General features: G+C 55.7%; 1 protein-coding gene across 1 annotated transcript; it reads right to left on the bottom strand.

Moving 5' to 3' along the window:
• Positions 1-4,707: 4,707 nt before the first annotated feature.
• Positions 4,708-20,948, bottom strand: EFHD2 (EF-hand domain family member D2). The gene is made up of 4 exons (XM_033115053.1): positions 20,548-20,948; positions 8,623-8,770; positions 7,318-7,452; positions 4,708-6,360 (listed from the first exon to the last, which is right to left on the bottom strand). The coding sequence occupies exons 1-4, from the start codon at positions 20,859-20,861 to the stop codon at positions 6,229-6,231; spliced, it is 729 nt and encodes a 242-aa protein (XP_032970944.1). The 5' UTR covers positions 20,862-20,948; the 3' UTR covers positions 4,708-6,228.
• Positions 20,949-22,100: the final 1,152 nt, after the last annotated feature.

Below are 22,100 nucleotides of genomic sequence, written 5' to 3'. Positions count from 1 at the left end.
CCGTAACTCACTCTTTGTAGTTATTTTTTTATTGGGCACCTACTATGTGCCAGGCATTGTGCTCAATGCTCCTTGTGTTCACTTACTTCTCCCAACAACGTGAAGTAGACACTCCTCTCCGCTCATTAAACAGGGGGCAGCTGAGGCTCCGGTGTCAGTGAACGTCCACAGTGGTACAGCTGGGCAACAGCTGAACCAGGATTTGCAGACAGCACTTCTAATACCAGTCTGCGGCTTCAAACTGCTGCGAATCACTGAGTCCTTCTGTCTTTATATCTTCATCTCTTTCTTTCCTCTCTTTTTGTTGTTTCCTTTCTTTTTCTTTTTCCCTCATTCAACTATTAGTGTCTGGGTTTGCGGCACCCCTGCTCTCCAGCACCTCCTCCCCGGGCTGAAGATGGAGACTGAGGCTTGGGCAGCCCCTGGAAGTTGCCTGGTTGGCCAAGTTCCTACCTGGAGCCATCTCCCTTGTCTCCTTGTAAAGCCCCTCAGTCTCTCCATCTCTAAAATGGGCAAATAGGACCAGATGTACTCCTAGGCTCCTTTCGACCCTAAGGATCTATGACTTGAACATCAAGGTCAAGTGGCAGATCTGGATTCATGGCACTTGGTCTGTATCCAAAGCACTGTGTGCCCAGAAGTTCTATCCCGAGCCTCGGCAGTTTAGGATGTCTGTCCCTTGGAGTGTCTGGTTTAATCCATTTGCCCCAAGGCCTGACCTCAGTCTGGTTGGTTTGATTCTGCTCTTCCTCCTCTTTCTACTCATCCATGCACTCCTTGGAAGTTGCTTTCTGAGCTGGGCCCACTGGTCTAGGAATTTTTCCTAATAAAGAAACTCAGAACACTCTGCACCCTGCTGTTAATGGTGGTTATCTGGGTGGAGGAGGATTTTAAATTCTATATTTTATACAGCTTACATTCTTTTTGAAAACAAGCATGCATTACTTTGGTGATATAAAAACCAATAACATTTTGATTAAAAACAGCGACAACAGAGAGACGGAGTATGAGGGCGTGTGCAGGGGTCTGTCCTGTAATGACATCAGGCCTCAGAACTGAAGTGTCTGGGGGAGCTCAGTCTGCGGGAACTTTCTGGTGTATTCTAGAGGCTGGTTCTGACAGATGGGTCAGTGGCTACTGCCTGATACTTTCAGATCCAGAGCTATTAGTTCCAGACGCTGCAAAGGGTCACCCTGAGCTGGGGACTGACATCATAAACAGAGATAGGACTGAGGTAGGTAACAGGTCAGACTCCTGGTTTCTGTCTCTCAGTGACTTGCTGGATGTCCCTGGGTCTTGGGCAATTTCTTTGGGCCTCAGTTTCTCTTGAACAACCTGGGAAAATGATTAACTGGGTTTCTATGTGTGGGAGTTTGCTGGTTTACACTCAGAGAGATACAGCATCTTCTCGGCACCCATCTCAGTCACCTGTACCTACCCATACATACACAAGCATGAAGGGACAGGCAGACAGACAGACAGACACCCATGCCTACAAATCCACAGACACGCACACACTAGTGTCACTCATAGAAAGCATTCAATTCTACATGGCACATGCAGAGGCACGTGCCACACATTCTAACATGTACCTGAATATAGAAATTGCCACAAATTCACAGGCACATACGTAGTGAGGTACCAGACAGGGCCATTCTTTTTTTTTGTTTCTTTTTGGAATGTTTACAAAGAAACTGACCTGTTTTTTTTTTTTTTTTTTTGGAGGGAGGTTGCTGGCTTCTCTGGAAGGTGCAGACAGCATCAGTTTTAGGAGAATGTCCTGGTTTTGAGACGTTTACCACGTGTAGCCCTTTGTGTAAGACAGCACCAACAATTGTCCCTGGAGAAGACTGAGGTCACCTCACTCTGCTTTAGATGCTGCAGACGGAATGTTGAGCGCTTTGCCTAGCGTTGGACCATACACCTGAGGGGGGAAAACCCAGAGCCATTGCTTCCTATCCGCGTGACCTTGTGCGTGACTTAATCTCTCTCTGTGCTTTCACGCCCTCATCTATAAAATAGGGGTAAAAAAAAATGGTACCTGCCTCCTAGGGCTATCATGAGGAGTGCCTGGCACGCACCATGTAAGTGTTGGCTGTCATTATTATGGTTGTTGCCATCTGGTTCTTACGAGAAAGTTTGAGTCTAGACTGTCCCTGGGCCCTTTTGCCTTTGTGGGTCCCTTCTTCCACCAATGAATATTAAAAATTATGTTTTATGACTGCATGGGTATAAAGACTAATATAATCCAGTTTAGATTATATTCATTTTCCCCCCTGCTGATTTTAAAAGAATCCAAGATATTTTTGCAGGCTCTAAAGGTATGGTGGGCTCCCCCGTACTGATGGACGATTCAGCCTTGGCCGTGGCCCCTCCTCCTGTCAGGTTATAGACAGCTGAGAGAGACTGCGGGCGAATGTTCTATGGCTCATCTGGGCCCTGACGGTGCCTTTCGCTGTGTCTTGGGGGGCTGGGGAGAAAACTGGGTTCTCACTGAGAGCAACTGGGCAGAGGTGCTGGGAGCAGAGGTTCAGAGGACGCCTTTACTGCAATGGCTCAAACTGCCTAAGTTATGGTGGCGACATTCGGTTTGCTGACCTGACTTTCTGGCCATGGTGACCAAGAGTGAAGCAGCAGCCCCCACAGGGAGGGCTTGGGCATATCGGCAGAGGGGAGTCCTGGGGGAGTGGATTTCCTGTGACTAGAGGGGTGGGGGTTTGGAGTTGGAGTAAGTTAAAGATGCGACTCTTTTGTTTGCCCCGACTGCGAGGCACTGATATACCTACCACGTGCATGGAGGCCACTCATTCATTCCTCCCACATTCGCTGAGCACCTCCTATGTGGGGGCCCCACCGTGTTAGGGCTGGGACTACACAGATGTTAAGACCCCGTCCAGCCCTGCTGGCGCCCCCTGCCGGGCAGGATGGTAAGTGTTTCTTGGAGTGTCCCTGAATAAGAGGTGAGCTCTGGGTGGGAGCTTGATGGGGTGCAGGTTGGGAAAGGGTTCCTTCTCTACAGATTTCATGTCCAAAACGAACTTGAGGACTTGAGAGTATGAGGATGCTAGAATCCCACCCCCATCCTGCCGAACCTCGTGTTGTTTTTCAGGGCTGGAGTGGGGCCTCCCAGGAGCCACTCAGGCTCAGACTGTACTGGAAAAATGACCATGGGTGGCTTGGTGGAGGCTGGGCTCAGGGGAGGCGAAACCTCAGGAGACGCAACGCCAAGGCTGGGAGGTGGGGAAGTGGGGCAGTGAGAGTCTGAGAAACAGGGCAGGTGCCACTGACTGGGGCCCGTATCTTTAGTTGCTGAAACAGGACTCTCAGGTGGCAGCTGTTACATCTCAGGTGAGGCCCAATAAGTGGGCCTAGGGGCTGGCAGGGTTTCTCCTCCAAACCAGATGGAAGTACTGGGAGTTCAGAGAGGCTTTGGGGGCTGAGTGAAGGGTTTGGGTTTGGTGATGGGGGCCGGGACAGTGTGGGGAATCTCACGGAGAGGCTGAGACCTGGGGAGGTTTTTAAGAAGCTGTCTCCCTTCCCACTCGTGGTCCCTGAATCATTTGGGGCTTGTTCATTCCTCAACATGTGCCCTCTGCCCAGGCTGGGAGTGTGTGTGGGTCTTGTGCAGGCAGAGGTTAAGGGCTCCGTTGGTGGAGGGCCCCGGCACGTGACATTTTGAGGGCTTGAGGCCCACGTGCATTACCGGGCCAGCTGGGAGGGGACTCTGGAGCTTGAATTTTAGCCTTTCCCTGTCAGTATCCTCTATCCTTTGGTTCTGAGACCATTTTTGCTAGGATGTTAGGGATGTTCTCCCTTGGAAATGGCATTGAAAGGCAATGCTTAACCTAACATGCAGTGTTAATGACGGTGGCATCTCAGGTATGTGCCATTCCCTAGGACGCAGCCCTCCCCAGGCCTGGCCTGTGACGGAGAGGGCACGGGGACCCTGGCGGCTGTAGTACCATCTACGTCCACCTGGGGGCAGCGATGCCCAGCCTAAGCCCAAACTCCCGAGAGTCCACTCAGGTTTTACTTGGAGGTGTCCTACCTGGAAACCACAGGGAAGACCTTGAGACCCTAGTCCACCCTCGCATTGAACAGATGGAGACTGGGAGGCAGTGGGAGCCTCCTCTGTCCAAAGCTATACAGGAAGCACCCTGGCTCTTTCCTCGTCACTCCACCACCCCAGCCTGTGTGGTGCAGGAGGCTTGGGGCATCTGTTTGTGGGAGTCTTGGGGGGGATCTAAGGTGCATCAACCCAGAATCCCCATGGCCTTGGTGCCACTTTCAACCACATGCTGTGTGCCACGGCCCCACGGACATGCATGCCCCTTCTGAACTCACCAGGCCACGTGGTTGGATGGGTAGGAGCACGGGCTGTGGACTCTGGCCCTGGCTTGCATCCTGCTCGCCCTCTGGGAGACTTTCTGGGTCTCCCTGTTCTTATCTGGGAATAAAACAGCGCCCCCATGATGGGCTGGTTGTTTGGAGTAAATGAGTTAGTATCCGTCACGTGCTTAGACTAACGCCCGGTGAGCGTGGTCGCCATCAGATTCAACTTCTTCCATTAGGAGTCCCTTCCTCTCCCTGGCTTCTGACATGCCATGGGAGCCACCTGAGCAAATGTTACCCTGGCACCAGGTGACCTCATCCCTGTTCTCCCCCTTTGCCATCCCCTCCCAACCAGCAAAAACCACACACACATAAAAATGTATAATTTTCTTATTTTAGTTAAAAAATAATTGTACCATTGAATGAAGAAGTCATTTTTTTTGGGGGGGGGCTTGAGAAAAGAGGGGGGAAAAAAGCAATAAGCCCAAAGAAAAAGAACTTTCTATATTCATCTGTAGAAACATATCCGCTAAGGCAAACGCAATTCAGGGCCAAGGCTGCTGCACTGGGGTCAGTACCTCCTAATTTCTGCAGATTCTAAGGCCAGAAAAATAAAACCTCTGCAAGTCCAACGGGAGTTTCATAGACTCTAGGGGGCGTTTTACTAAAATAAAGAGTTATCGAGTTTAAAAAGCAGTGACGTTGTCATGACATACGCGTACATCGAAAGTTGCATAACTGGCCTCGATGGCCACTCATTTGTTTGGACTGTGTGATGGGCACAGTTTCACGATAGACAGACACACACAGACACGCACACACGTGAGCAAGCACATGGGAGCTGTGCAGGACTGGGCCAGTGGCACAGGGAGTGCTGGGGTCCCCATGCTTCCTCAGGGAGTGGGTGTGATGGACAGGTCCTGTCACTGGTGACAAGGTGGTGAATGTCACTCGGGTAAGGATGGTGTGAAAGGGCCGAGCGAGGTCCCCTGCTCCTCCTGTCGTACAAACCACGTAAAGCACTTCTTGGTCGCCATCTGGAGAATGAACACGGCGCCGATATCCTTCCCTACGAAGGGGTCAATCCCTCCTCTCCACGCTGCTCTCTCCAGAGCCCCCGAGACCCTCAGGTTGTCCCGGGGGGGACTACGGAGTAGTGTTTCTGCCCCCAGAGCCTCCCCTGCCCGTGATCCATGGCAGGGCTGGGAGAGTGTGGGCCTGTGAGGTAGACTGACACAGCTGTCCCTCCCCCTGCCTGGCTGGGCCCCAGAGCTGGGGTTGCACGGGTGCCAGGGCCTTGGTCCCTTCACAAAAATAGAAGCCTTCCCCCAGCCCCTGACCCCAGTAGAGAAGAGGCAGGGCTGCAGGAACAGGTGCTGGGGGTGGGGCACCCGTGTGCCTCTGATCAGCTCCTTAGGTCCCACTCTACGGAGCCAGCCACAATCCTTGCCATCTGTTGCTCCCCCAGCCTAGGAAGGGGCTGAGGGCCCCAGGGGCAGTGCAGCCTGTGGGTTAAGGGCAGGTGGCCTCTGGGCAAGGGAGGAGGTGGAAGGGACAGGCACAGGGGAGGAAAGGGGTGTGTATGGAGGGCAGGCAGAGGGGCAGGGAGCAGGCGGGGAGCAGCCAGGGGTGTGAGAGGGACTCAGGGACGGCCAGGGAGGGCTGGCCCGGCAGGGAGCCAGCGCTGGTGTCACGGCCTCAGGAACAGCAGCAGGGAACGGGGCGGAGGCCGGGTCACCTCTGTGAGACCGCTCAGCTGGCTGTGTTCACAGACAGTTGTAGGTTTTTAGTACGGTCCCTCAGACAGAGCCGAGGACTTAGGCTTGGCTCCCCGTCTGCCCACCCTCACCCACTCTCGCTGGCCGGACCGGGCGCTGGAAGGGCCGCAGCCCCTCGCTACTTGAAGGTAGACTGCAGCTCCTTGAAGGCCGCTTTCCGCTGCTTCATCTCCTCTGCCTGCTTCTTCCTCTCCTCCTGCTCAGCCTTGATCTCTTCCTCGAAGCGGCTGGACACGTTGATGGCCTGCACCTGGGGTGGAGTGGGGGCGAGGTGCCTCAGAGCAAGAGGGGTCCCTGCGCTTCCATGTGGGCTTTCCCAGCTCCCCCTCTCACTAGCTCCAGCCCTGGGACGGGCACTCTATTCAGCTCTCGGAGCCTCAGTTTCTCCATTTAGGGCCTGGTGCTCAGTAACTCTGGCCTCAGATTCATTGGGAGGATTGAACGATAACACGTTCGGGGGCTGCTGCATAGCACGGGCCCTGTAACTTCTGAAGCGTCCTTATCCCGTTTCCTGTCCAGGGGAGCCCAGCGGCCCACCAGTCCCACTGATAAACCCTGGAACATCTCCTTGGAAGCCCAGAAGGAGGTGGGAGGCGGCTTTTGGAAGGAATGTTCTCAGCTAACATGGGAAGACGGAGAACAAGGGGCCCTGAGGGCAGGATCCAGGAGCCATTCTTGTCCCCGCCATCTCTTTCAGCGTGTGTTGAAAGGGGAGGGTGCTGTCCATGTAGGTGGCTTCTGGGGTCCGTCATACTCCCTCCAGGCTGGGGCTGGCAGGGCTAGCATCTCCAAGAGGCCCCGGGAGCCCGCGTGCGTTTCTAGGCCTGGTCTGTTGTCTCCCACGCCCACCCCTTAAGGCCCAGTCCTTTGGGGGCAGTGGCTCTATATACCAGGGGCAGCTCAAAGTGGTCCCCATCCCCTCTTCAAGAGTACCTGCCTCTCCCCCACCCTGGCGGCAGGGAGAGAGAGGAAGCTGGAAAGAAACACAGCCTGGATGGGAGGGGACAGACGCCAAAAGCACAGTGGGCCTTGCCAAGCCCAGCTGGGGTGTCAGTCCCCACCTCCTGTCTGCAGCCTCCGCAGAGACAGGAAGCAGAGGCACTACTCCTCCAGCTAACCCAGGCGCCTGTTATACCCTGGCCACCCCGTCCTCGAGCTGGGGTCAGGGCCCCCCACCCTGGGCTCCACACATCTTTCCATTTCTCACCTTGGCCTCAAAGAAGCTCTTGGCCCCCTTGACGCCCTCGGTGGAGACATCAATCTCGGAGAGGCGGGCCAGCACGTGTAGCCCGCTGTCCTCCTGCAGCTCCCCAGCTGCCGCCTTGCGGAAAATCAGGAGGAACTGCAGCAGGGAGAAAAGCATGGGATGTCAGGGTGAGCTGGAAAGGGGCCAGTATCCCTGGCCACATCCAGGCCCAGCATGGCCTCCCTAGGGAAAAGGAGGCATGCTCAAGGGACTGCGAACTGGAGCTCTGGGTTCTCCTCCTCCATGCTGAGTCTCTGCACAGGCCTTGTGCCCCTACCTCTCCGGGTCTCGGTCTGCCCATCTGTACAATGGGAGGGAGGCTAGGGGACCCATCTCCTGCTCTCCTAGGATCCCAGGCTATATAGATAGCAAGCCTGCTCGGTCCACACTCAGCTCCCATCAAGAGTCTTGATGACATGGCCTCAACTCACCTCTTTGTTTCCACTGTTCCCCAAACTAATTCACTCTAACTCCCATTTATTGAGTCCTAAAGGTACATGACTGTGCCCACTTTACAGAATGAGGAAAGGTTCAGGGACAAGAAAACACCTGTGCAAAATCTCAGCACCAGAAATTGATGGAGGGATTTGAACCCATGTCCTGACTCCAAACAAACCATTATCCTGCACAGCCTGCACCTTCCTCCTGCCACTCGTCCTCCCCCAGGCGTCCCCCCACTCCCAACCACCACCTTTCTCTTGCCCTAAGGCCTGGCCTGAGCCCTGACTCTTCTGAGAGCCCCGAGCCCCCCGGCATTTAATCCTATGCTGCTTGGAGTCCAGTCCCACTGCTCTCTCTCTGTGAGCCTTGCCTGTCTCAGAGTGGGGACTGAGCGAGAGCTGGAGTGTGAAGTCCCCCAGGCCAGTCAGTGCTCAGCTCCTCTTGGACCTGCAGTACACGTCACTCTCTCCACCTGTCTTCCTCTCCTGAATCCCAGCTTCGTGCCATCTCACGCTGGGCTTCTCTCCTCTACACTCCAGGACTCCTGGAGCCCAGGGCCTTTCACTGCACTCCCGGAGCCCACACAGGGGCTCACTCAGTAAGTGGTCACTCATGAAGAAATGGATGTCCCTTCTTCTCCCGTAAGGAATCTCAAACCCCGGCCCCCAACCCTGGTGCCTGCTCCAGGATCCCACTGAAGTCTCACTCAGCCAACTACCAGCCATTCAACAGCAGCTGTTCAGGACAATGTTGCTCAAAGACAAAGGGGAGTGCCTCTCCTTGCCAACGAGCCCTCCAGTGCAGCCCCATGGGGAGTGGGCTCACCTCCCGGAAGCTGAGCTTGCTGTCAAAGTCCTCATCTACTTCTTTGATCATGTTTTTCAGGCCCAGGTGGGTTTGGGGGGCTCCAAGTTTCTCCATCATGAGCTTTAGCTCCATCAAGTCGATGAAGCCATCCCGGCCGGCATCGTACCTGTGGGTACACAGAGAAAGGACTAAGGACATCCTGATATCTCATACCTGACCAGTGAGAGCAGTCACGAGCCGGAGTGCAGGGAGCCTGGGGGCTCCGAGGGCATCTCCCACCAACATATCATCCTATCACAGCTGGAAGGGACCTCAGCCCAGGTGGAGTCCTAATTTGTGGCCCAGCTACTGCTTGGTTTCTTCTGACGATGGGGAACTCACCACCTGGCCTGGCAGCCTCCGACATGTTTAACAGCACTGTTTTAGACAAGCCTGCTGCACAGGAAGCTCAAACCACAGCTTCCCTGTACTGAATGGGACATAAACAAGCAGGGAGAAAAAAACTCACAATATCATGGGGTGCAGACTGGGAGAGTGGGCGCTGAGGGCAGCACTCACTGACCACCTCCAGGACCAGCTGGCTTACCAGCATCTCCGTGGGCACTTGAGGGAAATCCTGATCCCACTCCCTGTCCCCACCAAGGAGGGAGGCAGAAGGTACATCACAGGGCAGGACTAGGGGTCACAGGAGGGAGGTCCACTTCTAGTTTTCCTGGAGGTGGCCTGGGGTATGCAGGAAACAGGCTGTGCAGGGTCTCTGAAGCGAGCAGTGGGGACATAGCTGGTTGGCTGGTAAAGGCCTGGAACAGTGATTAGTTGACGGCAGTGTCTCTGTTCTGCACATTTCAGGTCTCTTTTTCCTGCCACCAATGGCCTGGCAGAGTCAGGCACAGGGTGAGGGGTGGAGTCCAAACGTCTCTTTAGACCAGCCTTCTTGTAGTAAGAACTTGGGTTCGAGTTGGCCTCCAGACCTCCCCCTGGCTGGAGAGGTGCCACTGGTGTCAGAAGTACACAGAACGGCGATGTGGGCATTGTTTGCCCAGCCCAGCCGAGCCTTCTTGTCAGGCTAACCAAACACCTGTCTCCTGGGGGTCTGGGGAGAGTGGTCTCAGGGCTGGCCAAATGGGCCTTCTGAGCCCAAAGAAACCTTGTGCGGTCCCCAAGGCCTCAAGCTAGCTGGGTGACAGTGTTGATGACAGTAGTGTGACACGGAGGGGCTCAGTTCCAGAAACCTGTGTCCCGAAGACTTGGAGTTCCCACATAAACACAGATCTTATTCCTCTGCTTCCTTCAGGACTCCCCAGTTCCCTTCCCCTTCTCTAGTTACAGGTAAGCAATGCACGACTTTGGACACCTAATAGCAACCACTTTTCGAAAACTGTCATTGTACTGCGAACTTTATTCTACTTAACCCTTGAAATAACCTGATTTTATAATGGAGACTCAGAGAGGTTAAGTGACCAGCTCAAGGTCACACAGCAGGAAAAGGAGCTGGGCTTCCACTCCATGTCTGTCAAGCTCATAAACCTGCACATTTGCTCTGTGCCCAGCCCTCCTCCACATGTCCTGGGCTGCCAGCAGAACAGAGACGTCTGCCTGGAGCACGGAGTGGAGCATTTGTGCAAGGGGTATAAATAGTTCATGAGTGAGTCAGTGGTTGGAAGTGATGCAGCACGGGAAGATGGATCTCTGGGAACCCTGCAAGGAACACTTGGTCCTGAGGCCTTCTTCCCCACTATGGGGTGAAAGGGCTGGAGTGGGGCACACGGGCCAGTGCTCCCTGTGGGCAGTGGCCATAGATGGGCTGGAAGTAGATGCAAGAGAATATGGTAGAGACTGGTGGAACCTGGGAGGGTCAGGCAGGCCTATGATCCTATGGTCTAGGCTCCACTGAGAGCTGGAGGAGACCTGTGGGGGCCCCTCCATCCATTTTTGGAGCCTGTCTGCCAGTTGGTAAGGGGCTGAGCTGCTGGTGCATGGCTCTTAGTGACAGGTACTGGAGCATCTCTGTGGAGAGTGGCCTGGTGAGGGAGTCAGTCTTTCCTGGGATGAGTCACATGGACTCCTCTCCTCAGTGCCCCTCAGAAAAACAAAGCCCCATCACTTTCTGAACTGGGGCTCCAATGAAGGTCAGAGACATGTCAGGGCTGGAGCAGGCTGCCTGGATTCCAGAAGCCTGTGTCACTGGAGCCTCCAGCTGAGGCTGAGACCCCCTGGCATGACGGTGACTCTCTCACAGGGTCACCGTGAGGACTGAGTTCCTAAGTGCCAAGCACTTAGCACAGTGCCTGGCACATGGAGCTGGCTCCAGAAATGGCAGCCGCCGCCACTGTAAGGAGATTGAGTGACCTTTATTAAGCTCCTACTATGTGCCGGGCATTTCCTCTTTACAACCTCTGTGCTCAGCAACCCTGGAAGGTCAGTATTAGGTCTCCATGTGAGTGAAGAGGGAACGAGGACCGTAGAGGTGAAGGCACTGGCCCGATAAACAAGAGGCCAGGGACTCGGACCCCGACCCTGCGATTCCCACACTCCACTCTCCGCGCTGCTCCACCCCTCTCCTGAGCCCAGCTTTATTTACTGCTCAAGTGGCCCGGTTTCTCCCGCAGCCAGTGGTGGCTCAGTTTCAGAGGAAGTGCAGATAAAGTATCCAAACTTGGACGGAAACTTGGGCTCTGGCAGCTCCCAGGCCTGGCTGGGCTGCAGCTTAAACCAGTGGCTGCATCAATCAAGGGTCAATCAATTGCTGGGTCTGGGCTCGATCCCAGGCAGGCCCCAGCCCCCAGGGGGGCAATGCAGGGGCTCGCTGGAGTGCCAGTGGATCGATCGCCAAGGGGAGGTGACAGAGGTCATGGAGAGGCCAGGTGTCGGGGTGGGAGTTGGGGCCCCCAGACGAGGTGACACTGGAGAAGGCTGTTCCCATGAGACCCCTGGGGCAGCAGGCATCTACCATGCACCCTGGGCTCTGATGGGTGAGCTCTGGGGCATGGAGCAGCCAGGTGCCAAGGTTAACCTGATTGAGGATGACCTTGAAGGTTTGTGTTCTCATCAACTCTGCTGACTGACCTGGGTCCAAACCCCTGATCTGCCACCTGCTGGCTGGGTTACCCTGGTAAAATCACCGGTTCCCACAAACCTCAATTTTCCCATTTAAACCATGGAGACCTAAGGACCCATCTCAGGACTGAGACAAAGATTGAAAGAGTCAAAGTAGATCCCAATCCAAGTAAATTCTTAGTAAAGACTGTAGCCTACAGTAAGCACTTAATTAATACAAGCTAACAATAATAATAATAAATTATTGTTAATATCTACCTTTAGGATTAAAGATTAAATGAGATTACAGATATAAAACGCCTAGTACATAGCAGGTACTTAAACCTGCTAATTTCATTATAATAACAGCGGCTACTAAGAACTTTGTGTGTGCCAGGTGCTATGTTAAGTACTTCACACGTAATGTTGACAGTAAGAAAACAGAAAATACAATGGCTTCTTCCCAGGGTACCATCCCTGACGGTGACTGGCTGGGCGGACATGCTTGTTGTAGACTAGCCTGGAGGCAGGGGGTGGACAAGATGATCCAGAGGCCCCTCCAGCATCTCACCCTCCTCCGAAGGTCTCTCCCCCACCCCCCATTAGGCCTGATTCAAAGACCCTGCCACTTCGGGAGATGGAAAGACAGCAGGACAGAGCCTTCCGCTCTCTCGCTGGGCAGAGGGAAAGAGGACCCTAGATTACTCTCCTGTCCCTCCTCTGACAGAGAGGGAAGTGACAAAGAGACAGTCACTGTGCTACCAGCAGGTGGAAACAGGCATATCTCTGGCTGGGGAGACCCTCTCGTTCATCAGCCCTCTCGCCGAGCTGGAAGTGAGGCTGCAGGAGGCTCAGAGGACGCAGGGAAAGAGAAGTCAGCACACAAGGTCCATCTGGATCGCTTGGTCTGTCAGTTTCATGTTATGGGGGGAAAATGTTGCCCAGAGCGGTCAGCAACCAGCCCAAGGACACACCGTTGGCAGACCAGAAGATTCCAAACTCTTTCCTCCCTGCCTGCCTGCCTCCCTCTTCTTCCTTGTCCCATGGAGGGACCCAAATTCTTAAGCTTGCAGGGCTTGGGAAGGCTGGGTTGAGATAGCCTGGCTTGGGGCCTGCCTGGGAGGGCCCATTCCATCCGGCAGGACTGGCAACAAAGCTCCCAGGCTGGGAGCTCAGCACTTTCTCTCGCACTGGAGGGAGGAGGCTGCAGCTGGCACCGTGCCCGCATTCCTACCCGCCTCCCCCTGAATAGTTCTCGACAGGGAGGGCTCAGCAGCTGCCGCCCCGGATGCTGGTGACAAAATCCCCTCCCATCCACCCTTGAAAGTGGAGCAGCCGGCCACCACCCAGGCAGACTTTGCCCTTTGGGCTGAACTGGTCCCACCAGCTGGCTGCTCCTCCTCTGCGCTCCAGCTCTGACCAGGAGTCATGCGGGTGGGTGGTGGCTGGCTCCTACAGCGTTCAGAATGGATGCCGTGGGTCTGCACCCAGGGCTCGTCCCCGTTTCATTATCATTAGTGGCTACTCTGCTGAGCACTTACTATGTGCCTGGCATTGTGCCAAGCGTTTTGCATCAGCTCCTCACCAGAACTCTGCGAAGCAGGCATAACTATCCCCATACCACAGATGAGGAGACTGAGGCGCAGGGAGGAATTGTCCCTGCCAAGGCCACCGTTGACAAGGACACAGCTGGGATCTGAACCCAGGCCCGATGAAAAACACACGTTTAACTGCTAGGCTATGTCCTGAAGCCTACAGACCCTGTCCAGAGAAGCTCAGGTTGGGAGGGATAGTGGAGCCATTCATGGGGGTCAGGTTCCAAATGCAGTTATCCTGCTTGGTGTCTTGAATACCACTGAGGACGGGAGGCTCACTGCTTCCCTCAGCCGGGCCATTTTGGTTATGGAACTGGCTAGTAGAAAGCTGTTCCTCACACACGACTCTCCCCACCTGTCAGTTGTGCTGTTCGATCTGATGGCAGGACGAGGAGTTACCACCGCCGCTGCACAGGGGGAGGATGGCAACAGTTGGTTTGGGAGAACAGGGCTGATTCCCATCCCAGGCCTTTGCTGATGGCCCATCTGCCCATGGGGGTCTCCAGGAGGACAGACAGCAGGAGAGGGTGTTTATAGACCAAGGAGCCCTCAGGCCCACCTGGTTTTGGTCTCAGCATTCACAGACCTGTGTGGGAAGGCCCCTGTGGCCTCTACTTTTTGTCCTGCAAAATGGGAAGGCAGGTCCCTGGGGGGCAGGAAAGTCCTGGAAGACAGAAAAATTCTGGCCTTGCTGTTACAGCCAGCTTGGCCCTGCCCGCCTTTCCAAGCAGGTGGATGCCCCGTCAGTTCCTACCCGCCCCCACCCCCAAACTGCCTGACTCATGTGGGGAAAGCCCCGCCGATCACCACTTCCTCTAGTCCTATCTGCGGAATCTGAAACTCAATCTGCTGCCCTGTGTCAGCCGAGGGGTATCTGAGTGCGTAGGACAATCTGCTGGGTGCTGTCAGGGCTCGGAGATATCCTAAACTGGGGTTCAAACACCTGGCGCTGAGCCCCAGTCCGAAAGGGGCAACCCTCTCCACCTGCTGCGTCAGCAGTGGGTTTCCCGCCAGCTCTCCCCTGCCTGCTCTTAGTATTAATAATTATTGTAACAATGACTGCACAGAACATTTACTGAACGTCACATAGAGCCCAGTGTTTATTATTTAATGTAACCTTTCCTCCTACAGCTCAGACTAAGTAATGTGTCCTACCTGAAGGTCAGTCTTAGGCAAACGGCGGGGAGATGGCTGTGGGTGGGGGGGCTAGCACTTCATACACAATGGGCACACCTGGTGATATTCTTCAAATAGAAACTCTGATCTAGTAGGTCTGGGGTGGAGCCCGAGTGTCTGCCCTTGTAACAGCTCCTGAGCGATGCTGATGCTGCTTTATTTGGGACCCGTGGGAGCAAGGGCCTCGGAGTCACACAGACCCAAGTTCAAATCCTGTCTCCGCTCCTTGCTAGCTGTGTGACTTTGGACAAGTCACGTAAAGCTCCCCAAGAGCTCTTCTTTTCTGTGAAGTGGGGTGATGATAAAATTACAAGGATGTAAAGCAAGGATTAAACAAGAGCTAAAGTGCCCAGGGTGGAGCGGATTGACAGTGGCCCACCCCTCAGAGTGCTGGGAAGCGCTGGCGTTGCATCTCCACACAGCTCTGGAATCTGGGGCCTGGCTCCCAGCTATCTGTGCCTTTCTGGCACGGAAGCCTCCCTTCTCTGCAGTCCTTGAAAAGCAGAAGTCAGCCAAGGAGAAGACTGCTCGGCAGTCAGAGGGAACTAAGCTGCTGGAAGGTGTGGGGACTGTCCCTGCTGAGGTCGCCAGTGACTCCCTCCTCCGCCTGGGCGAGGCTCCCCAGGCAGAAAGGGCCTCTGACCTTCCCTGAGGCAGTAGGGCCTGGCCTCCCAGAGCCTTGGGTCCAGAGGGCAGGGAGGAGAGAAGGCAGGCAGGAAGGTACAAACCAAAGGAGAACCAAAAATCCCTGGAGGAGGGAGAACAAAGGTGACTCAGAATCAGAAGGGAAGGAGGCAGAGCAGAGGGAGAGCACAAATCCTCTCTGCCCAGAAAGCCAGGCTCCTGAGGGCTTCCCCTGAGGCTCTCAGAGTCCCCTGACGCCCAACCATAAACACAGCCCTCACTGGCCTCTGGAACTTCCTGTAGACAGACCTCATTCTAATTTTGCCTCTGCTGCTTATTATAACCTCCTTGAGCCTCCATTTGCGCATCTGGCAAATGGGGATAATGACAGCACCCACCTCACTATGTAAGTGTGAGGATTAAATTTAATTTCTGAAATAATACACTTAGGCTCCTTCGGGAGCAACTGGACCTGGTGGCTCCACTTAACAGGGAGAGGGCAGGGGCAGGGGGCTGGCTGTGGAGAACCTATCATCACAGCGTTCCTTATGAGACCTTTCAGTCCTCATGGTGGAAATAAGGAAACGGAACCCTCCACCTCTAGCTCTGTGGGCCCGTCCTCTCTCCCGGCAAAGGTTCCTACACATCACTGCTCGCGGTGAGACTTTAAGCTTCTTGATGGCGGGAACTTTATTCTTGCCTAGGTCTCTAGGACTTGCACACAACAGAAACTTAATGAAGTATCTGTTGGATGAATGATCAAAGGAACGGACTGGGGGTTTTTCAAAGTCATCATCTATGTTTTTAACAGTGCACAGATCAGACACGATGGGGAACTCGACAAAGGCCCAGGACTTGTACGACGTCATCCTCAGCCCTTGACCTGGAAGGTTCTGCAGCCCCAGGGGGAGCTAAGTCTCGGAGAAGCTGAGCACCCCGCCCAGAGTCTCCCAGCTGCACAGGGGCGGTCCGGCACGAGGGTCCCCTTTTTGTACTGCTCCAGAGCTGCTGTTTGCTCTTCGCTTTTTTTCTGCCACCTGCCTTCCACGTAATTAAGTGATAATGAATTCCTTTCTCCATTTTTGTTATTTTATCAAAGCCATATGTAGCTGTCAATCAGAGTGTTTGTTGGGCAGGAGAAAAGGGTTGTCATGCTGGGTTCCTGTCACTCTGGACCAAAGCGAGAGGGTTGCTCCCAGTCCAGCAGCTCCGTGGGAGGTAAGTGAAGGCAGCCAGTGGCTTTTGTGGAGCTGCCTTGGTGCCAGCCCAACCAGCGCCAGGGCTGGGGATGATGGTGACAGGAACTTAAGAAGTGCTTACTTTGTGCCAAGCATTGGGTTACGCACTTCATAACGACCATGTGATGTGGGTGCTATCATCCTCCCTGTTCTAGGGTGAGGACCTGAGGCTCAGAAAGGTTTAAGTGCCTCGCCCCAGGGCCCACGCTGGGATCCAAACCCAGGGCCGCAGAGTCCAAACGCCCCACCCCTAACCACTACACCACACTGGCTTCCAGGAAGGACGCTGAGGGGCGGTGCTGTGAAGGGCCAGGGTCTCTGCGCAGGTGGAGAGGAGGGGAGGAGAGGGCAGGGTGGGAAGGAAGAAGCTTCCAGGAGGAGAGGGAAACCTGTCTCTCTGACGCAAGGGGTCATGAGATGAGGTGGCTGGGGACGAGGCTGGCAAGGCAGGGAACTAGGGCGTCTTCCTCAGATTCCACGGCAGGTTCAGAATTACACGACTGTCTACCTCTCCAGCAGGTCTCAGCTTACGAAACCCCGCAGAGCACAGGCAGGCTGTTGCCAGCTCAGAAGTGGGCCCCCTCGAGGCTCTCTGGGGCCCTATCATTGCCCCCTTGCTTGGAGGGTTCCACAGACAGCCCTGGATGATGGGCAGAGAGAAGTGGGAGAGGGTGGGATTAGAGGTGGTGGGTGCAGCCTGAGGCCGCATTGGGAAGGAGGACAGTCCTGGCTCCACTATCTCCACGTGCCCGGCACTGCACCAGAGCTCTACATGTGTCCCCTCCTCTGAGCTTCACCTCCAGAAACGGGGACCACTATCCCCACTGTACAGAGAAGGATGCTCTGGTCCAGCCACTGAAAACCTCCCTGTGACCCCAAGCAAGTCACACCACCTTTCTGGGTCTCAGTTTCTTCTTCTGTAAAGTGAGGAGAAGGGCTGGAGTCAGCCCTTGAGGTCTCTCCCTGCTGGAACCTGCACAGCTGTAGTGTGAGGTCAGCGATGGCGGAGAGCCTATCTTCCCTCCATCTCTTCTACTCTCCCTCCATCTCCATCCTCAGGAAGTATCTGCTGATGAACACTGCATGGATGGACAGGAAGGCGGTGGAAGGCAGTTCTGCCATCCAGAAGAGTCCAGGACCCGTCAGAAATAAGGTCGTTGCTGAATCACCTTTGGCAACCATCAGATAGAGCCTGCTCCTTTTACAGATGTGAAGCCTGGGGCCCGGGGTTGGGGCACAGGCAGAGCCAGGATAAAAGGCCAGGCTTCCCAGCTGCTGGCCTTCAAGGAAAGGCCGACTCTTAGCTCCCTCTGCCCTTCTGTCTCCTGCACTTGGCTCTGGTGGACAGCTGCCCAGGAGGGCCAGGCTCCCTCCTCCCTGTCTTGGGAGCTGGACACCAGGGTGGAAGTCTCTCAGCAGAGCTCTGGTGGTGGCCCTGCTTGGACCCAGAAGGCTGCAGGCTTACTCAGACAGCAGAAGCAGAAGAGGGGTTTTGTCTTTCATGAGAGCCTGTCTGTTGGCTGTTCACAGCCGGACTCGGTGGGGCTGGGCTCGGCTGGCACAGTGAAGCCTTGTTTCCTTGAATACAAAATCTGCAGCTTTCCATTTTCACCAGGGCCCCCAGCGGGCAGCACTTCCTTCCCTAGAAGTCCAGCTCCTTGGCCCCTTCCTGCCCCCTCACCCCTCCCAAAGCTCCAGCAAGCAGTAGTGGTGCCAAGAGGTGGCTTGCAGGGCTTCAGCTCCCTGAATCTTTGTCAAACTATTCCTCGTCACACTAACACCAAAAACAGACTGGAAAACGGGAGCTTGTTCTGCAAATGCACTCCCCTAGTTCCAAGCCCTTTGCAGTCTCATTACACCCTCCCAAGTCCCTGCTCTTTGGGGTGTCTGGGCTCTTCCAAACAGCTCCATCTTTTTTTGGGGGGGCAGAGGGTAGGGATGCTGTGGAAGCCCCAGAGAAGGAGGGCTCTGGGGGAAAGACGCTGGCTGGCGGTGGGTCCATGAGGTGGAAAATCACCCATGAACATGGAAGGGGGTGTTGGAGGAGTGTGTTTTCCCACATGGCAGCAGATACTGGTGACAGGAGACCCGGAAGGGAAGAACAAAGGTTTTGGAGTCATAGACCCGGGTTCAGATCCTGATTCCATCATTTTGTAGCTGTGTGGTCTTGGCAAGTTACTTAGCTTCTCTGTGCCCAGATTCCCCAACTGTACCATGGGAATGATGACAGTTCTTTCATGGTGTTACTGGCAGGAACTGTGAGCTCCTTAGCGCTTTGGGTCTCCTGATACAGGGATCTTGGCTGCCTTCGAATAATTTTGCTTGCACTCCCCAGGGTAGGGCAGGCTCTACAAGGAGGTTCTAGAGTGAAGTTACACCCACCCTGGGCTCAAGGAATTTGCAATCTATTCCTGCTAGAATCTTGGAAATTTCCTCCTTGGGAATCCTGCTCTCCTAATCACGCCAGACTTTGGCTGGGAAGAAACTTTAGAACTCTCAACCAGGACTCTGGAGTCAAAGAGGCAGGCTCCCCAGGGCTGTGGGACTTGCACGAGAGGCTCAGCGGGGAGTCAAGGACTGTTTTTCCCCTTGAAAAATATGGGGCGCCCAATCATTCAGGTCTGGGAACCAGAAACCTCTTCCCCTGCGTGGTCGTGCCAAATGCAGAAGCAGCAGCTGCAGCAAGTGTAAGAAGTGGGAAGAGACTTTCTCAAGCTGTGAGGTTGCAAAACAACCGCTTTCCGGCTTGCTCTCTGGGCAGTCAGCTGCCGGCCAGCTTGGAGGCTTACAGCCCCAGCCTGCCCCGCCTCCTGCCTGGGGCAAGGTGGGTCCAGCGCCTTTCCCATGGCCTTGGACTGCCGGTCTCAAGGCAGAGACCTCCTGACTCCTCCATCCTAGAATCTGCCTCAGGATGGTTCCACCTCCTCCAGGACCCACTCCAGACCAGTACCCTGGGGGTATTGTCCCCTCCAGAAGCTAGGGACAGGGCGATTGGTGACAGGAAGTGGGGAAGGGTACCAAAAGGAAGGGGGTTGGGTGCCTTTATCACCCCTCCTCCTCAAACCCCCTCCCACCTGCAAACAGGGCTGGAGGGGAGTGTGGCTGACCATCTCAATCCCAATTGGGTCAACCCAGGAATGGACCAGAGAGGACCTGGAGCCCTTTCTCCCTAGTCCCTCTACAGAGATATTAGGGTGTATTTTGGGGGTAGGGGTGATCCCATGGGCTTGGGGGGGGGCTGTCCAACCTGCTGAGGGCACAGCATGTGGAATTATATGGAGTAAAGGGCGACTGGGAAATCAAATAGAAAGGGGGGGACTTTGGGAACCCTGCGTATGAAAAGAGGGGCTCAGGTGAGGGGCTGAGGCGAGACGGGGCAGTTTGACAGAAAGCAGGAGCATAGTGACTAGGGAGCTGCTGGAGGCAGGGGAGTGGTAGGGCAAGAGGAGAAAGGTTGTGATACCTGCAAAGTGGGGAGCAGGGACTGAGGGGTCCCTCCCCAGGGAGACTGAGGGTCAAGGACTAGGGTCCTGGCTAACTGGATGGGGGTAGAGGTGGGAGGGGACGAAGGGTCTTTGACTGTAGTTGGCTGGCAGATGCTGAATAACTGCAGGGGTAGAGGAGGAGAGGGTCTCTGCCCAGAACCTATGTTGAGGGGGATCTGAGAGAAGCAAAGAAAATGAAGGTACCCCAGGGAAAAGAATGTGTGTGGCCTGGGGAACAGGGACTGGTCACCTTTGTTGAGGCGCTGGGGGGTGGGTGTTTGTGACCAGCGTGTGCTGAGGTGGGGGTGGGGAATTGAGTAGCTTGTTGGGGGCGAAAGGGAGGCCACGGGGTCTTCGATCTCGGTGTGCGCGGGTGTGGGGTGGTGGGGGAAGCGTCACTAACAGGGCAGGGACCTAGGCCAGCGACCCAGAGTTCTCAGACCCATGTGTGTGGTGGTAATGGGGGCTCGCGGGGACTCGTGATTATCTAGAAGGAGCTGCGGGGCCCCCACTCCGTGTGCGCGGGTATAGTGCACTGGGGGCGGCGTCACCCAGCGGAGGGGTAGCGTGCCAGGGGTCCCGGGTACCCAGAGCCATACGCGTGGTGGGGTGGATGGCTCCGGAGCCTCGTGATTATCTGGAAGGGGCCGCGGGGTTCACACCCCTGGTGTGTCGGGGTTCGGGGAGCGCGGCTGGCAGCAGGGGACGCGGGGCGGCGCGGGGTCGGGGTTTGGGGGCCGAGGCCGGCTGGCGGGGTAGGTGGGGGGGCCGGGTCGGGCGGGCACTCACTGCTTGAACATCTTCTCCATGTCCTTGATCTGCTTCCTGGAGAACTCCTTGAACTCGGTGTAGGGGTTGAAGATGCGGCGGCTGGGCGACTGGGGCTCGCCGATGCCCTGGTTGAGGTCTGCGCGCCGCAGCAGCTTGGCGCTCAGCTCGCCGTCCGCGCTGCCCAGCGCCTCCGCCGCCTCGTCCGGCGCCCCAGTCGCAGCCGCCGCCGCCCCGTTCAGGCCGGGCTGCTCCGGGAACTCGCCGCCGCCCTCGCCGTCCCCCTCCATCTGCAGCCGCCGGCTCAGCTTGCTGGCCAGCTCGTCCGTGGCCATGGTGGCCCGCGCGGCGCTCTCCTCGGCCCGGCCCCTGCTCTCCGCGCGCCCGCACGGCCTCTGGCCGCGCTCTTCCTCTTCCTGACACTCCCCGCGCTAGGCTCCGCCCCCGAAGGTGGGACTTAGGCCCCTCGGGGACCGCCTGCTCCCCGCCCCCGCTCCCGGCCCTGCGCAGCAGGCGCGGGCTCAGTCTTGATCGCCGGCGTTCAAGTGTGCCTGGGTGCGCCCAGCCCGCCGCCATCCCCCAGGGGGTCTTTGTAAAAATCCATCGCTTGTCTCCGTCCTCACAGCGCCAGCTGAGCGGGAGAGGTGGGGTTGGGGGTCCCGGACGCAGGCGGGAAAGGAGAGGGGTTTCTCCCCTGTAGTTTGAGTGTGGATCAGAGGCTCAGGGGGTGCAGCCCCCAACTCCTCTGGAATCCCCACGCTGTGAAGTCGTAATCCTGTGTCCGTGACACCCTGTCGGTTGCCATGGAGACAACTCGTCATACACTGGTGTTGTCAATGAGGGCTGCAGGGGTATGAAGGAGAGGGACCCGGTGAGCGGGAACCCCGGTTTAGATTCAACCACAGCGGAGCTGCTGCATCTTTTGGAAAAGAATGGACCAGCAGCTGCGAGGGAGATGGGGCTTGGAGGGGTTCCAGGACTGGGGGAGAGTAAAAGGGGGCAGGGGCTGGCCCTTTCCCCCCGGCCCAGCAGATCACATGGATGACTTTGCAGAATAGCTGCTGGGCCACAGCTGGCTGTCGCTTGTGACTCTGCTTTAGAAAAACCGGCAGGGAGACCAGGATGATGCCATGTCGAGGAGGGCCGCGGAGGAGACATGTCCTTGCCAAAGGCTCATGGGACGGGGTTTCTCTCAGCAGTCTGGCCTATCACCTTCAAACTGCAAAGCTGTGGACCCCCAGTATCAGAACCCAGTCGGGGGTGAGGGTGGGGGCGACGCTGGGTAATAATTCAGAGTCCCAGGCTCCAGTCCAGACAGACAAAACTGATCTGTGGGGTAGGGCTCAGAACTCTGCATTTTAACAGCACTCAGGGGAGTTCTGCTCACTGAAGTTTGAGAATCACTAGTCTAGGAGGGCTGCTTTGTGCTTATTCTTTAAAATGTTAGGATGACACTGAAGACCCCTATGCGGACCCGCATGTCAAATGAAGAGAAAAGATGGAGGCACAGAGCACTGTGAAGCTAAAGCCAGCAGCTTCCAAAGTGATTTGCACAGAACAGACTCTCGACTGAT

Source organism: Rhinolophus ferrumequinum, chromosome 9, assembly GCF_004115265.2.
Source record: "Rhinolophus ferrumequinum isolate MPI-CBG mRhiFer1 chromosome 9, mRhiFer1_v1.p, whole genome shotgun sequence".
NCBI lineage: Eukaryota > Metazoa > Chordata > Mammalia > Chiroptera > Rhinolophidae > Rhinolophus > Rhinolophus ferrumequinum.
This window is presented reverse-complemented; position numbering and strand designations above follow the sequence as displayed.

Excerpts from the sequence above, each read along its gene's own strand:
- EFHD2 (XM_033115053.1), bottom strand. The coding sequence starts at position 20,861 with ATGGCCACGGACGAGCTGGCCAGCAAGCTGAGCCGGCGGCTGCAGATG. Across the intron at positions 8,771-20,547 it reads ATGGAGAAGATGTTCAAGCA|GTACGATGCCGGCCGGGATG; the intron begins GTGAGTGCCCGC and ends GTGTACCCACAG. Across the intron at positions 6,361-7,317 it reads AGAGCTTCTTTGAGGCCAAG|GTGCAGGCCATCAACGTGTC; the intron begins GTGAGAAATGGA and ends ACTCCACCCCAG.